The sequence below is a fragment of the Podarcis muralis genome, chromosome 2, assembly GCF_964188315.1.
Source record: "Podarcis muralis chromosome 2, rPodMur119.hap1.1, whole genome shotgun sequence".
NCBI classification, from domain to species: Eukaryota; Metazoa; Chordata; class Lepidosauria; order Squamata; family Lacertidae; genus Podarcis; species Podarcis muralis.
In genome coordinates, this window is record NC_135656.1 from 121,062,500 (window position 1) to 121,078,211 (window position 15,712).

Consider the following 15,712-nt stretch of genomic DNA (forward strand, 5'->3'; position numbering starts at 1 on the left):
ATGAAGAGGAAGGGAAGCCCCGGGCTGGTGAAATCCAGCATGGAGGAGAAGAGGACGCCTCCCGCAGGGCAAGTTTGCACGCCGGAATCCGGCATCCCCGGAGAAGATCCAAGGCTGGAATAAAAAAGTTTCTCCGAGGAGAAAGACTCCCCCGCCGCGGCGCGGAGAGACCTGACCTTCCGCTTGCTCTTTTTGAGCAGTGAGCAGGAGAGAGAAGCCAGCTGCCCGCCTCGCTTTGGCCCGCGACGACGAAGGCGCAAGTTGAGAGACGCGGGGACATTTGAAGCAGCAGCCACGTCCTTAAGAGCGACGGGGGGAGGCGAGTAGGGAGCCGCACCATGTAAACTTTCTTGTGTCAAAAAAAAAGAAAGAAAAAAAGCGAGAATAAAAGGTGAAGGCTGGCGGCCAGCGGCGGCTACACGGGCCACATGAGGAGGTCTGGCGGGCCGGATTTGGCCCGCGGGCCTTGTGTTTGACACCTGTGGCCTAGACTTTGGGGTCCCTGCCACCTCTACCATTTTCTGATTCTATGACTGTGACATATATTATTAAATGGAGGGTGACGTGTGAGATGTATGTTTTGTTGCAGAGAAGGATACACAATTTTACTCCACAATCTGGCCTTCCTGCTCGCCATCCACGAGATCAACCAGAATCCCAGGCTCTTACCCAACATCACCCTGGGCTACAATATATTTGAGAACTATGACAATACAAGAATCACATACGACGCCATGGTAGAGCTGCTTTATACCGGTCATGCAAGTATTCCAAACTACAGGTGTGGAAGGCAGAATAACCTGCTGGCTGTTTTAGATGGTGCAGACTCTGAAATCTCTCTCCATATTTCGAACATGTTGGGCATCTACAAAATCCCACAGGTGTGAATTGGGCAGCAGTCTAATTTCACTTTGCTTTAAAATGTTAAAGTTTGGCTGTCTGAGGGAGAAAGTTTCTGTTAGTAGCAATCTTCCTTCCTTCCTTCCTTCCTTCCTTCCTTCCTTCCTTCCTTCCTTCCTTCCTCCTGTCCATCTGGACTGACAGAATCCTATGTTATGGAGAGGAGACCTGTATTTCAGGAAATTCAAACAAAGCCAAGCCAAACACTTTTCTTTTCTGTTCCCATCTAGGTTAGTTATGGGTTTGTCTCCCATGACATCAATGATAAAACTCAATTCCCTTTTTTCTACCGGATGATCCCCAAAGATGACCACCAATACACAGGGATTGTCAAGTTGCTCCTGCATTTCAGATGGACATGGATCGGTCTCTTTGCTCCAGACAATGACAACGGAGAAAGGTTCATGAGGTCCTTGACCCCTATGCTCACCTCGAATGGTGTTTGTGCTGCCTTCTCATACAGAATCCCAGAAATGACTCGGTATTTAGTGAAAATTCAGGTTGATTCATTTCTCACATGGAGACAAGTCAATGTATTTGTTCACTATGCAGAGACTCGTTCTTTCTTCAGCGGAATATTCTTTATAAATGAATTACTAAGATTGTCGCTACAGTCCACTGAGGGGAAAGTCTGGATCACAACAGCTTTGTGGGACATCACCCCAACGTTCTCTAACTGGAGATTACATTTCCAGCACCGCCACTGTTTCTTTTCCTTCTTAATTCAGACAGAGATTGCCCTAAAACATGACAATTTTGACTTCAGTCGCTTAGTTCCTTACTGGAAGGAAGTGTTTGATTGTTTCTTTTCAAAGCACTTGTTTTCTGTGAAAGAACGTCTCAGATGTGAACAAAAAGGGGAATTGCCCCTGGATATTCTTGTGCAGAGTCTTTCTCCAGACAACTACAACATCTATAGCAGTGCGTATGCTGTGGCACATGCCTTAAATGCTGCTTACTCATCCAGATCCAAGCAGGTGGCAATGATGGGTGGAGGAGACGGGCGGAGGCTTCAGAGGCTACAGCCATGGCAGGTATTCCTTTTTCCATAACTGATAGTGCTAATGAACTGTGCAAAAGTATTCTATCATTATTCAGAACAGGCTTTGTGGAGATCCCACAACCACTCTCCACTTCTTTAATATTTATGTATTTTGGAAGGGTATCTCACCTTGGACAAAATGGACTGTTTCAAGAAGTGGCAGAGAGACATTTCTAGATTTGTCTGGCAGGGCAAGAAGCCCAGAATAAAATTTTAAATACTAACCGCTGTAAAGGAAAGAGGTGGATTTGCCCTGCCAGACCTTAAACTGTATTATGAATCAGCAGCATTTTGCTGGCTGAAAGAATGGCTGCTTCTTGAGAACTCAGACATTTTGGATTTAGAAGGCTTTAACAACGTTTTTGGGTGGCATGCATATCTGTGGTATGACAAGGTTAAAGCACACAAAGCATTTAAAAACCATATTGTCAGGAAAGCATTGTTCAATGACTGGATAAGATATAAAGATTTACTTGAAAACAAAACCCCAAGGTGGTTATCACTGATGGAAGCCAAGGCTCAGAAAAAGCTCAATATGGAGCTTTTGGTTCCTCTTCATCCTGGAGAAGAGTGCCTAGTGGGGTGCCACAGGGGTCTGTCTTGGGCCTGGTCTTATTCAACATCTTTATCAATGACTTGGATGATGGACTCAAGGGCATCCTGATCAAATTTGCAGATGACACCAAACTGGGAGGGGTGGCTAACACCCCAGAGGACAGGATCACACTTCAAAACGACCTTGACAGATTAGAGAACTGGGCCAAAACAAACAAGATGAACTTTAACAGGGAGAAATGTAAAGTATTGCACTTGGGCAAAAAAAATGAGAGGCACAAATACAAGATGGGTGACACCTGGCTTGAGAGCAGTACATGTGAAAAGGATCTAGGAGTCTTGGTTGACCACAAACCTGACATGAGCCAACAGTGTGACGCGGCAGCTAAAAAAGCCAATGCAATTCTGGGCTGCATCAATAGGAGTATAGCATCTAGATCAGGGGTGTCAAACTCAAATTCATCGGGGGCCGCATCAGCAGTTTGGTCACCCTCAAAGGGCCGGTTGTATCTGTAGGACTATGTGTCCACTCTTTATCATCATAAATTATTGTCACTGCATTCAATTATTACTGTTTTTTGTAATAATGTAGACGGTCCAGAAAGGACGCGGGTGGTGCTGTGGGTAAAACCTCAGTGCCTAGGACTTGCTGATCGTATGGTCGGCGGTTCGAATCCCCGCGGCGGGGGTGAGCTCCCGTCGTTCGGTCCCAGCTCCTGCCAACCTAGCAGTTCGAAAGCACCCCTAAGTGCAAGTAGATAAATAGGTACCGCTTTATAGCGGGAAGGTAAATGGCGTTTCCGTGCGCTGTGCTGGTGCTGGCTCGCCAGAGCAGCTTCGTCACGCTGGCCACGTGACCCGGAAGTGTCTTCGGACAGCGCTGGCTCCCGGCCTCTTAAGCGAGATGAGCATGCAACCCCAGAGTCGTTCACGACTGGCCCGTACGGGCAGGGGTACCTTTACCTTTACCTTTAGATGGTCCAGAAGGATGTTATGGTCGATTGTATCAAAGGCCGCTGAGAGATCTAGCAGAACTAGGAAACAAAGTTGTTAAAAATAATGAGCCCTAATGAGACGATTGCTGCAATCCTATATGCATTTATTTGAAACTCCTGTGGAAGAAAGTGAGGCTGGCTTCTGAGTAAACATACACGGCATGGGGCTGTAAATAAAATGTGGGGGAGAGAGAGAAAGAGAGAGAGAGCTCTGACAGGAAAGCATCAACATGCCTTGTGCACTCTCATTTTCCTTGGCTAATTCCCCTGCCCCCCCCCCCCATCTCGGGGTGCCATTGCATAGCGCAAAAGGCGAAAGAGCTCGAGTGCGCTGCCTGCAACTGGATCTCCGGCTTCTTCCTTTCCTTCCCCGAGGCGGGAGGGAGAGATCAAGGCGGAGCTGCTGGCAGGGCGGAGAGCGAGCCGCCCAATTGTGTGACCGAGTGATGGAAGGGCTGCAAGGAGCCGTGTCCGATCTCCTCCCAGGAATGTGCCAGCGGGACTGACATGTGCCGGAAGGCAGGGAGAACCGCCCAGCACCGTTGCGCGGGCGCGGAGCCCAACTTGTGGAGCTGAGATAGAGAGCCGGGCGCCAGATCACCTTCCTCGCTTAGCTTGCCGCGAAATTGCAAGAGGAGGAGGAGGAGGTGGGGGGCGGGGAGCGGAGGAGGTGCCAGGGAACACAGCCCCAGGGACGCGGACTTATAAAAAATATTGGGGGGGGGGCCGGGAAAGCTCATGAATAATAAATAAGCTCATGAATATGCAAATAAAGTGGCGCCGCCTCCTCGTGAGCGAATAGGGGAGAGCGTGCTGCGCCTATTAATCAGCTCCAAAGGAAATTGGGTGGAGCTTTTGCTCGGGAGGGAGGGCAGGAGGCATGCAGCCCGCCCCTCCCTGTGCATTTTGGGCTGGGGGAGAGGCGGCGATGGCGCTCTGCTGGAGGGGCGCCGGAGATTATTGGGGGGGCGGAGCCCCCCCAAACGAATTTTTGAGGGGGCTCGGGCCCCCTCAAGCCCCATGGAGTCGGCACCTATGCACAGCCCCCTCCCATCACGGCCATCATCATCGCCGCCCCCACTTTACATTTATTTTAAGGGTGTTTGGAGTGTGCGCGCGCGCCTCTCTCTCTCTCCCACTCACCCCCCCCCCACCAGCCACCCCATATTCCCAAAGAACAACTTGATCACGGGCATCGTCGGTCCTGGAAAGGCTGGCTGTGCAAAGATGGAGAGGGAGGTGAAATGAAGAGGAAGGGAAGCCCCGGGCTGGTGAAATCCAGCATGGAGGAGAAGAGGACGCCTCCCGCAGGGCAAGTTTGCACGCCGGAATCCGGCATCCCCGGAGAAGATCCAAGGCTGGAATAAAAAAGTTTCTCCGAGGAGAAAGACTCCCCCGCCGCGGCGCGGAGAGACCTGACCTTCCGCTTGCTCTTTTTGAGCAGTGAGCAGGAGAGAGAAGCCAGCTGCCCGCCTCGCTTTGGCCCGCGACGACGAAGGCGCAAGTTGAGAGACGCGGGGACATTTGAAGCAGCAGCCACGTCCTTAAGAGCGACGGGGGGAGGCGAGTAGGGAGCCGCACCATGTAAACTTTCTTGTGTCAAAAAAAAAGAAAGAAAAAAAGCGAGAATAAAAGGTGAAGGCTGGCGGCCAGCGGCGGCTACACGGGCCACATGAGGAGGTCTGGCGGGCCGGATTTGGCCCGCGGGCCTTGTGTTTGACACCTGTGATCTAGATCAAGAGAAGTAATAGTGCCACTGTATTCTGCTCTGGTCAGACCTCACCTGGAGTACTGTGTCCAGTTCTGGGCACCACAGTTCAAGAAGGACACTGACAAACTGGAACGTGTCCAGAGGAGGGCAACCAAAATGGTCAAAGGCCTGGAAACGATGCCTTATGAGGAACGGCTAAGGGAGCTGGGCATGTTTAGCCTGGAGAAGAGGAGGTTAAGGGGTGATATGATAGCCATGTTCAAATATATAAAAGGATGTCGCATAGAGGAGGGAGAAAGGTTGTTTTCTGCTGCTCCAGAGAAGCGGACACGGAGCAATGGATCCAAACTACAAGAAAGAAGATTCCACCTAAACATTAGGAAGAACTTCCTGACAGTAAGAGCTGTTCGACAGTGGAATTTGCTGCCAAGGAGTGTGGTGGAGTCTCCGTCTTTGGAGGTCTTTAAGCAGAGGCTTGACAACCATATGTCAGGAGTGCTCTGATGGTGTTTCCTGCTTGGCAGGGGGTTGGACTCGATGGCCCTTGTGGTCTCTTCCAACTCTATGATTCTATGATTCTGGAGGCCAAATGGCCGAAATATTGGGAGATTTTGGAACAAGAAGGAGACAAATTGAAATTGCAGAGTTTTGAGAAACTAAAAGATAAAGTGCAAGACTGGCTTCATTACTATCAAATAAGGGAGGCTTACAATCTGGACAAAAAAATTGGCTTCCAGGTGGAAAAATCAAAATTGGAAACAGAACTGTTAGACCCCAAAACTAAGATACTATCAAGAATGTATAACTTGCTGTTGAAATGGAATACTCAGGATGAAACGGTTAAATCTGCTATGATTAAATGGGCACAAGATGTTGGACATAACATTATGTTTGCTGTCTGGGAACAGTTGTGGACCACAGGTATGAAATTCACGGCATGTAATGCCTTAAGAGAGAATATTATGAAAATGATATACAGGTGGTACATGACACCAGTCAAGCTTGCAAAAATCTACCATTTGCCCGATAATAAATGTTGGAAATGTAAAGATAATGAAGGCACATTTCTTCACCTTTGGTGGACATGCCCAAGGATTAAGGCTTTCTGAAATGAAAAAGGTATTTAAATATACCTTCTTGAAGAAACCAGAGGCCTTTCTCCTGGGCATGGTCGGCCAATTGGTGTTAAAGAAGGATAGAACTTTCTTTATGTACGCTACAACAGCAGCAAGAATACTCATTGCAAAGTATTGGAAGACACAAGATCTACCCACCCTGGAAGAATGGCAGATGAAAGTGATAGACTATATGGAATTGGCGGAAATGACTGGCAGAATCCGAGACCGGGGAGAAGAGTCGGTGGAAGAAGATTGGAAGAAATTTAAAGATTACCTACAGAAACATTGTAAAATTAATGAATGCTAAAATGATGTCGGAATGAAATGATATGTTAAGATAAAGAATTAAGATAAAAACAAAGAGGGAAAGGATTTGCTGAAATAACAATTCGAACTGGAATACAAAAAAGGGAGGTGTGAGGAGGTCAGGGAAACAAGTAAATGAAAGGCAAGACATGGAAAGATGGATTTATTTTTAATTGTTTTTATTTCCTCTGTATTTTGTATCTTTTGTTTTCTTTTTTTCTACTTTTTTATTAGTTTTGTAATTTCTTTTGAAATTTTAATAAATATCATTTAAAAATAAAATAAAATGGAAGGGTATCTCACCAATCAGGGTTTGTTTGTTTTTTGCGGGTTTGGGGTGGCATTGCTACAGAAAAAACAACAACCTTTTCTTATATTTCTAACCCATGGTGGAGGAACTTCTGAGGCGGCCAAATTTAACGTGTGTGTGTATTAAAGCGATGAATGGGAAAGGGGAGAAAAGAGAAAGAAGGAAAGTGCAAGAATTACAATAAGAAATATATAATATGATACAGTAACTATAATCAATTACATTTCATAGAATCTTAGAGTTGGAAGGGATCCAAGGGCTATCTAGTCTAACCCCTTGCAAGGCAGGAATAATTCCCATACATTGTTACATAGATATATGAAAAATATATGAAGCTGGGATACAACACCAGACTTTCGAAAAAGAAACCGCATTTGCTGTTATAGAACATATATTAAGTTTTATAGTGGTACCTCAGGTTACGTACTTAATTCGTTCCGGAGGTCCGCTCTTAACCTGAAACTGTTCTTAACCTGAAGCACAACTTTAGCTAATGGGGCCTCCTGCTGCCGTATTTCCGGGTTAGCACAGTCTGTAACCTGAAGCGTATGTAACCCGAGGTACCATTGTATTTGATTTTTTTGGCTGTATGCAGGGATGTAAAGGGGCAGCTGATGGATGATAATATGCGTAAATACTGGGGGAGTCATCTAGAGACTAATTAAGATTATGAGTAGGAACAGGGGATCATCATGGACACACAGGTGAAACTCGGAAAATTAGAATATCGTGGAAAAGTTCATTTATTTCAGTAATTCAACTTAAAAGGTGAAACTAATATATGAGATAGACTCATAACATGCAAAGCGAGATATGTCAAAGCTTTATTTGTTATAATTGTGATGATTGGCTCCCCAAATCTCTTTTCTGATGAGAGCAGCTTTTGCATCTCATTTGGAAACCAAGGACCCAGAGTCTGGAGGAAGAATGGGAAGGCACACAATGCCAGATGCTTGAAGTCCAATGTGAAGTTTCCACAGTCTGTGTTTATTTGGGGAGCCTTGTCATCAGCTGGTGTTGGTCCACTGTGCTTCATTAAGTCCAGGGTCAACACAGCCATCTACCATGAGATTTTGGAGCACTTCATGCTTCCTTCCACAGACAAGCTTTATGGGGATGCTGACTTCATTTTCCAGCAGGACTTTGGCACCTGCCCACACTGCCAAAAGTACCAAAACCTGGGTCAATGCTCATGGGATTACTGTCTTTGATAGGCCAGCAAATTCACCTGACCTGAACCCCATAGAGAATCTATGGGGCATTGCCAAGAGAAAGATGAGAGACATGAGACTGAGCAATGCAGAAGAGCTGAAGGCTGCTATTGAAGCATCCTGGTCTTCCATAACACCTCAGCAGTGCCACAGGCTGATAGCATCCATGCAATGCCGCATTGAGGCAGTAATTGATGCAAAAGGGGCCCAAACCAAGTACTAAGTTCATATGCATGCTTCTACTTCTCAGAGGTCCAATATCGCTCTATTTGCAGTCCTTGTTTTTCTGATTTCGTTTAATATTCTAATATTCTGAGATTGTTAATTTGGGATTTTCATCAGCTGTATGCCATGATCAACACAATTATAACAAATAAAGCCTTGACATATCTCGCTTTGCATGCCATGAGTCTATCTCATATATTAGTTTCACATTTTAAGTTGAATTACTGAAATAAATGAACTTTTCCATGATATTCTAATTTTCCGAGTTTCACCTGTATCTTATAAGGAGAGTAGGAAGCCAGTTTTGGAATTAAATTACATTGTATTACATTGTATTAAATTGAAGCAATCCGGCAAGATTTGTAATAATTTGGAAAATTGATAAAAAATAAGAAGTGGAAAATGCGGCAAGAATCACAGGGTAACAGTGGGGGAATCGCTCAGCTGCCTTCCAACCAGCAGGTGCTTTCCCCACTAAGCCCAGAAAGCAAGCAAGCGAAAGGGAGATAAAGAGAAGAGAGGGGAAGGGGCTGTCCATTGAAGCAGCAGCAGGAGTGGAGTGAGCTTTCGAGGCAGAATTGGTTTATCTGGTGACCCAGTGCTGAAAAGCCTCCATGGCCACCTCCCCAGAGTCAGAAGAGTTTTGTTTCTCTGACAACACCAGCAATAAGCAGGAAGAACAACCAGGAACAGTCTGAATCCAGTGCTAAAAGCTTGATCTCTAGAACCATTGTGCAAAATTTGCTTACAACCAGAGCAACAAAACATAATTTCTCATAAAAGAATTTCACGTTTCGTCCCATCCCCTAATGGGAAGCACTGAAGTGATGTTCTTTTTATCCATGTGTCGTTCTAGTTCCACTCACTTCTGAGGAACTTTGGATCTTACAACGCCTCCATGGATGGGGATGGGGAGTTGGCCGCCAACTTTGATATTTTTACCAGGGTGGTGTGGCCCAACACTTCTGTGGCTTCTGTGAAAATTGGGAGTCTCAAGCAGCAAGCACCTCCAGACAAAAGGTTCAGCATTGACGAAGATGCCATTGTGTGGCTTGCGCAGCTTGTTCAGGTGAGGAAAGCCAAGGGTTAAGAATCCCAGTTATTCAGTGCCTTCAGAACACTGTTGTTTAGTTGTTTAGTCGTGTCCGACTCTTCGGGACCCCATGGACCAGAACACACCAGGGACTCCTGTCTTCCACCGCCTCCCGCAGTTTGGTCAGGCTCATGTTTGTAGCTTCGAGAACACTGTCCAACCATCTCGTCCTCTGTCATCCCCTTCTCCTTGTGCCCTCCATCTTTCCCAATATCAGGGTCTTTTCCAGGGAGTCTTCTCTTCTCATGAGGTGGCCAAAGTATTGGAGCCTCAGCTTCACGATCTGTCCTTCCAGTGAGCACTCAGGGCTGATTTCCTTCAGAATGGATAGGTTTGATCTTCTTGCAGTCCATGGGAGTCTCAAGAGTCTTCTCCAGCACCATAATTCAAAAGCACTTCAGAACACTAGGTGGGGGTTATTTGCAGAAACACCCGGTGAGCCCCTCACCCTACTGCAGTAAATATTAAGGCTCTTCTCATCCTAAGGCATTTCATAGAATCATAGTATTGCACAGCTGGAAGGGATCCTAAGGGTCATCTAGTCCAACTCTGTGCAATGCAGGAATCTCAGCTAAAGCATCCATGACAGGTGCCCATCGAACTTCTGCTTTAAAACTGCCAGGGAAAGAGTCCACAACCTCCCGAGGGAGACCAGAAAGTTCTTTCTGATGTTTAATTGGAATCTCCTTCCTTGTAACCTGAAGGCATTGTTTCCGGTCCTACCCTCCGGAGCAGGAGAAAACGAGCTTGCTCCATCTTCCATGTGGCAGTGAAGCTTTGCATCCATGTCATCTGCTTAATTTGCCCCCAGATTGGACTAGATGCTGATATCAGTTTAGAGAATGCATTTACAACAGATCAATGATAGGTGGTTTCCCATTCTGAGAAAATAATGCTGGACCAGTTGGTTCTCAGGTCCAATCCACAAGGACCCTTTTCTGTGGGGCAGAGGGTAGAGCAATTTTCTAGTAAAATGAGGAGTGATTGTGTATTTTTTTTGCCTGTTACTCAGTTCTGCGGCTTATTGACCCATTCCTAACACTTTTTGATTTGATATTCATTCATTTTATGGTTAGACACTTCCACATTCAAGGTGCAGCAAAAGCTGCTCTTCTGGATACGTCAAAGTGATTCAAGAAGGAAAGCCGCTTTGCTGCTATGCTTGTGCTCCATGTCCCAATGGGACCATCTCCACCCAGGAAGGTAAGGCATTCCAGAGGGAAAGGAAGCCCTTTCAGAACCAGGCATGTCCCACCAACTAGAAGACAAAAACAACCCCCTGTGTTGCCAAATGTAACAATCAATGCAAATGCAACACGCTGGCTAATAACTGGTAGTGGATATATAATTAATTACAATGTCACTCAAAATATGCTAATACGACACTACAAAATAATGTATCTATCATACAGTACATCTCACAAAATATACAAGTGACTTTAAGCTGTTGTATATACAAGAGTCAAATGAGGAGTCAAACAGGTCATTGAATAGTGAGGAACGCCAAGCTGTCTCTCAAAGGAAGACGTCCTATGGAAGTCTCAAAGGAAGACGTCTCTCAGAAGTCTAAAAAGGAATTCTGAAGAGGACAGTGTATCCGGAACAGTTCACTGTTTCGGAATAAAGTTCATCAGCTGGAAATGGACTAGAAGGCATTGCTAGCAATGAATGACAACAAAACTGAGCAACCTGCATGAATGTTATGCAGTAAAACAAAACATATAAAGAGGTACAGTACATACCGAATAATTATCAGTGAGATAGTCATCCTAGTGTTGATTACCACCAACTAGAAGAGGCTGACCCAAAAGGGTGGACAGAGTGAAGCCAGGAGTCTCAATAGCATGATTTAGGACATTCTAGGTCTCTGGTATAAGCTGTCACCCAGTATATTATGGCATCTTGAAGAATCGAGACTAATACAAAGACCTGTATGATACATGGAACAAAAATCACAGGACAATGAAGTAACTCTTTATCATTGCAGATGCAGACCATTGCAACAAATGTCCAGAAGATGAGCATCCAAGCAAGAACCATGATCAGTGTGTCCCCAAGATTATCAGCTTCCTAGCCTATGAAGACAAGCTGGGGATCCTCTTGGTTTCCATTGCCCTCCTCTTATTTTTAATCACAAGCTTTGTGTTAGGAATCTTCATTAGATTCCAGGAAACCCCCATTGTCAAAGCCAACAATCGGGACCTCTCCTACATCCTCCTCATCTCTCTCTTTCTCTCCTTTTTGTCCTCCTTCCTCTTCATTGGCCGGCCAAGGAAATTGACCTGCCTTCTCCGACAAACAGCCTTCACCATCATCTTCTCAGTTGCCGTGTCTTCTGTACTGGCTAAAACCATCACTGTGGTTCTGGCCTTCATGGCCACAAAACCCGGGAACAAGGTGAGGAGATGGCTGGGGAAGAGTCTGGCTAACTCCATTGTCCTTTCCTGTTCTGGTGTTCAAGTTATTATCTGCAGCTCCTGGCTGGGGGTGTCTCCCCCATTCCCAGATTCTGACATGCAGTCTCAGCCTGGAGAGATCATCCTGCAATGCAATGAAGGGTCTGTTGCCATGTTTTATGGTGCTCTTGGCTACATGGGCTGCTTGGCTGCTATCTGCTTCACGGTGGCTTTCCTAGCCAGGAAGCTACCTGGGGCCTTCAATGAAGCCAAGCTGATTACCTTCAGCATGCTGGTCTTCTGCAGTGTTTGGGTGTCCTTTGTTCCCACTTACCTGAGCACAAAGGGGAAATACATGGTAGCCGTGCAGGTCTTCTCTATGTTGGCCTCCAGTGCTGGGCTTCTGGGCTGCATCTTCCTTCCCAAGTGCTACATCATCATATTCAGGCCTGATCTGAATACAAAGGAGCACCTCACGACAAAAACTAAAGATGGCATCTGACTTAATATATTATTTTATAGCTGAACTGAAGTGCAGCAGCAATGGAACTGCAGTACTTCTCATTTAAATGTAGCTTCACACATGGTAAATCCCATTTATTTATTTAATTTTATAAAATTTACGCTCCACTTCGTTGTAGGGAAAAACCTCCAAAGCAGTTTCCAAAAGGATAAAACAATAAATTTATCCTTTTATTTAATAAATGGCAAAACCACTATAGAATAAACTAAGACAAATTAAAACTCTTACAAGCTTTATAAACACCTGAGTAGGCCTGTCTAAATAAGAATGTTGGTAACAATAAAAATCAATGCATAATAACTCACCACTAGTCACAGACGTTTTGCATTTAATGTTTTAGAAGTGCTTGTTTATTGGAGTGTCATCCATCAAACTGGCCATTGGCAGCTGCTGGTCTTTCCTTCTTGGCTACAGTTGTTTCTGTACAGGGCAGGCTCACCGAGTTGGGTCTAACATTGGGGGGGGGGGGGGCGTCGCACTGAAAGAAAGAAGCAACCAACAATTCTCAAGCCTCTTACATGTGCATCACAAGATACTCCCACTGGCAGCAGCTATTGGTCTGTCTCTCAACTCCCCTCCTAATTCACCTCTTATCAGATGTTCAGCCTGGCCATCTGGGTGCAAGGCCTGCCTGGGAGCTGAGTGGCAAGTGCCAAAAGGGAGCCTTTCCACCATGCAGGTCTGGCAGCCCCTCTCTTTGGGGCGTGGCGTTGCTCAGGGACCAGGGGCGGCGGCGACTGCTGCCCAGAGGACCCCCAAGGAGACGAGGGGGGTGGCTGAAAGAGAACTCCAGAAGGGAGGGTGCTCCAAAAGGGGTGAGGGGCTGCCAGCTCTGCAGGCGAGGGATGACATAAGTGGGCTTCTGAGGAGCCGCAGAAAGAATGGAGTTGGTCAAGGGAGCTGTGGACTCAAAAAGATTGAAAACCTCTGGTGTAACCAATTAGAAGTGAACATGAGGGGTTCATGAGTTCACCCAAGCCCTGAAATAGCTGGACTTTGGGGAAGGGGTTGTCTGTATCATGAAAAGCTTTTCAAAAAATCTTAACGGGCACAAAGGCACCTCCTCTCCCACCCAGTGATACTGATGTAAAATAGAATGTCCCTTATATAGCCTTATAGGTAAAAGCCAGCATTTTGAATTCGGACAGGAAATAATTGAAGAGTCATTTGTCACAAGGAAAACACGTGATGGATAATTTAGCAATTTGCAAACATGGACCCCAGTAATGTTCAGCCATTTCAGGTGGTTCCTGGGGATAGAAAATGTGAGATCTAGGGTAATGACTATTTCTTTCGGGGGGGGGGGGGATAAAATGCAACCAAAAGATATTTCAGAATTAGATTTAAATGATGTTTATCTATTTTTGAGCAAAACAGTTTTGGCCAGCCCAAATCACATCTCCTCACCTACAGGACACTAAATATAGTTCCAGATTAGGTACTCAAAGCACATGGAAGCTACAGCTGGAATTGCAGTCGACTTTCCACACTTGGGAGGGATCCATTTTTCCTATGAATACTGCTATCTTCCATCTTCCCTAATAATTGTCACATACACATATGATCAGGGAAGGGTAAGGTACATTTCATGAGTGTAGTCATTATTGCTGTTCAGTTACATATGTGCTTTAGTGCATTACTAAAGAGTGATTACCTAAACAATGTCTTTTTTATTTTTATATTTTAATACGTCAGGTTACACTTTTAGAGTAGATTATCTGAGATTCAGTACCAGGAAAGTAGGTCTCAGGAGCCAGGCTGCCATGTTGATAACACAACACGCAAGTGTGAAGATTTATTGCAATACAAGCACTCAGGCTCAGACACCTATCCACACATTGGTGACTTATGAATCAGTTGACCCTTCTGGGGAGTGATTCCAGGTACGGCAGAATATCCGGAACATATGCCCTTTCTGTTTCCGGCTTTGTTTTCTGTTTAAGAACTTTCCCATACGTCTGCTCCTTGGATGAATTAACTCTCCTTCCGGAACTGCTTCCCCCACTCCTGCCTTCTGACATTGCCTGTGTCACTTGAGAGAGTCAGTTTCTCTCCAGAACACTCTGCTTTCCTGTCCTTCTCACAGCAACGGGGAAATTGATAAACTACTGTCTGGGAAGAATGCGAGCCTCTCTTTTGTTGGCTGCTTCCCGACTCCTCTGCAAATTGTTCTGTACAGTCATGTTGATTGTCTTTATTTCCTGCTGCCAAAAACTTTTCAGTGGAGTGTAATCTCACATGAAACTGACTAGATTAATTTGCTTTAAGGTACAAAGAAACGTAGGTCAGCTTTGTTGACCCGTGACCAATCATAAACCACTGCAGCACTGCATTCATGAGACTTCCCTTGATGAATTTGTTAAAGTTTTCACCTGGGGTCAAACAGGGCGGACGCCATACTGACCAGAGAAAGATCACCACCACCTGTTAAAGCAAAAAGCTGATTGGCGATTTTTTCTTTCCTTCTCCTGGTTCCCCAGATGGCACAAATATGCCGTTAGTTCTGACCCTAAGGCTGTTTGTGCACTTCCAATAGATGCATCACCCCAATGCCTGCTGTTTCTCCATGGCCTTGAGTTCCACGAACTTTGGAGTTAATCCAGCCATGGAGTGCTTGAATGTTCTATCATGCTACTAATTTTTACTTCTCATTTACACAAATTATAAAGTATATACATATAGTTGTGCGTTGGTTTTCGAACAGAATGCATTCCAGAAGTCCGTTCGACTTCCGAAACGTTCGGAAACCGAGGAGTGGCTGCAGGAGTGTCCTGCAGGCAATCGGAAGTTGTGCCAGACATTCAGCTTCTGAGGCAAAGTTCGCAAACCGGAACACCTACTTCCGGGTTTGCGACGTTCGAGTTCCAAGTTGCTTGAGAACTAAGCTGTTCGAAAACCAAGGTATGACTGTATACAGCAGTTTCAATCTGCGCCCTTGCACAACTGATTTCTGTTCAGCCTGTTTCATTTCTCTGCATGTCCTTGGAGACCAAGCGAGAGGAGAGCTGGGTGCAGCCAGAGGGAGGAGGAGACTCCAGCAGCTGCCAATGGCCAGTTTGATGGATGACCCTGCAATAAACAAGCACTTCTATAACATGAAGTACAAAAGGTCTGTGACTAGTGGTGAGTTATTATGCATTGATTTTTATTGTTACCAACATTCTTATTCAGACAGGCCTACTCAGGTGTTTATAAAGCTTGTAAGAGTTTAAATTTGTCTTAGTTTATTCTATTGTGGTTTTGCCATATGTTAAATAAAAGGATAATTTTATTGCTTTATCCTTTTGGAAACTGCTTTGAGGTTTTTTTCCTACAACAAACTGGAGC

General features: G+C 45.4%; 1 protein-coding gene across 1 annotated transcript; it reads left to right on the forward strand.

Moving 5' to 3' along the window:
• On the forward strand, window positions 1–12,364 carry LOC144326802 (vomeronasal type-2 receptor 26-like). The gene is made up of 4 exons (XM_077923640.1): window positions 1–68; window positions 590–881; window positions 10,543–10,669; window positions 11,454–12,364. Exons 1-4 carry the CDS (start codon window positions 1–3, stop codon window positions 12,362–12,364), a joined length of 1,398 nt encoding a protein of 465 aa, XP_077779766.1.
• Window positions 12,365–15,712: the final 3,348 nt, after the last annotated feature.

Coding starts and splice junctions, on each gene's coding strand:
- LOC144326802 (XM_077923640.1), top strand. CDS start 1: ATGAAGAGGAAGGGAAGCCCCGGGCTGGTGAAATCCAGCATGGAGGAG. Junction 69..589: donor AAGAGGACGCCTCCCGCAGG/GCAAGTTTGCAC, acceptor GTTTTGTTGCAG/AGAAGGATACACAATTTTAC. Junction 882..10,542: donor GCATCTACAAAATCCCACAG/GTGTGAATTGGG, acceptor TTTTATGGTTAG/ACACTTCCACATTCAAGGTG.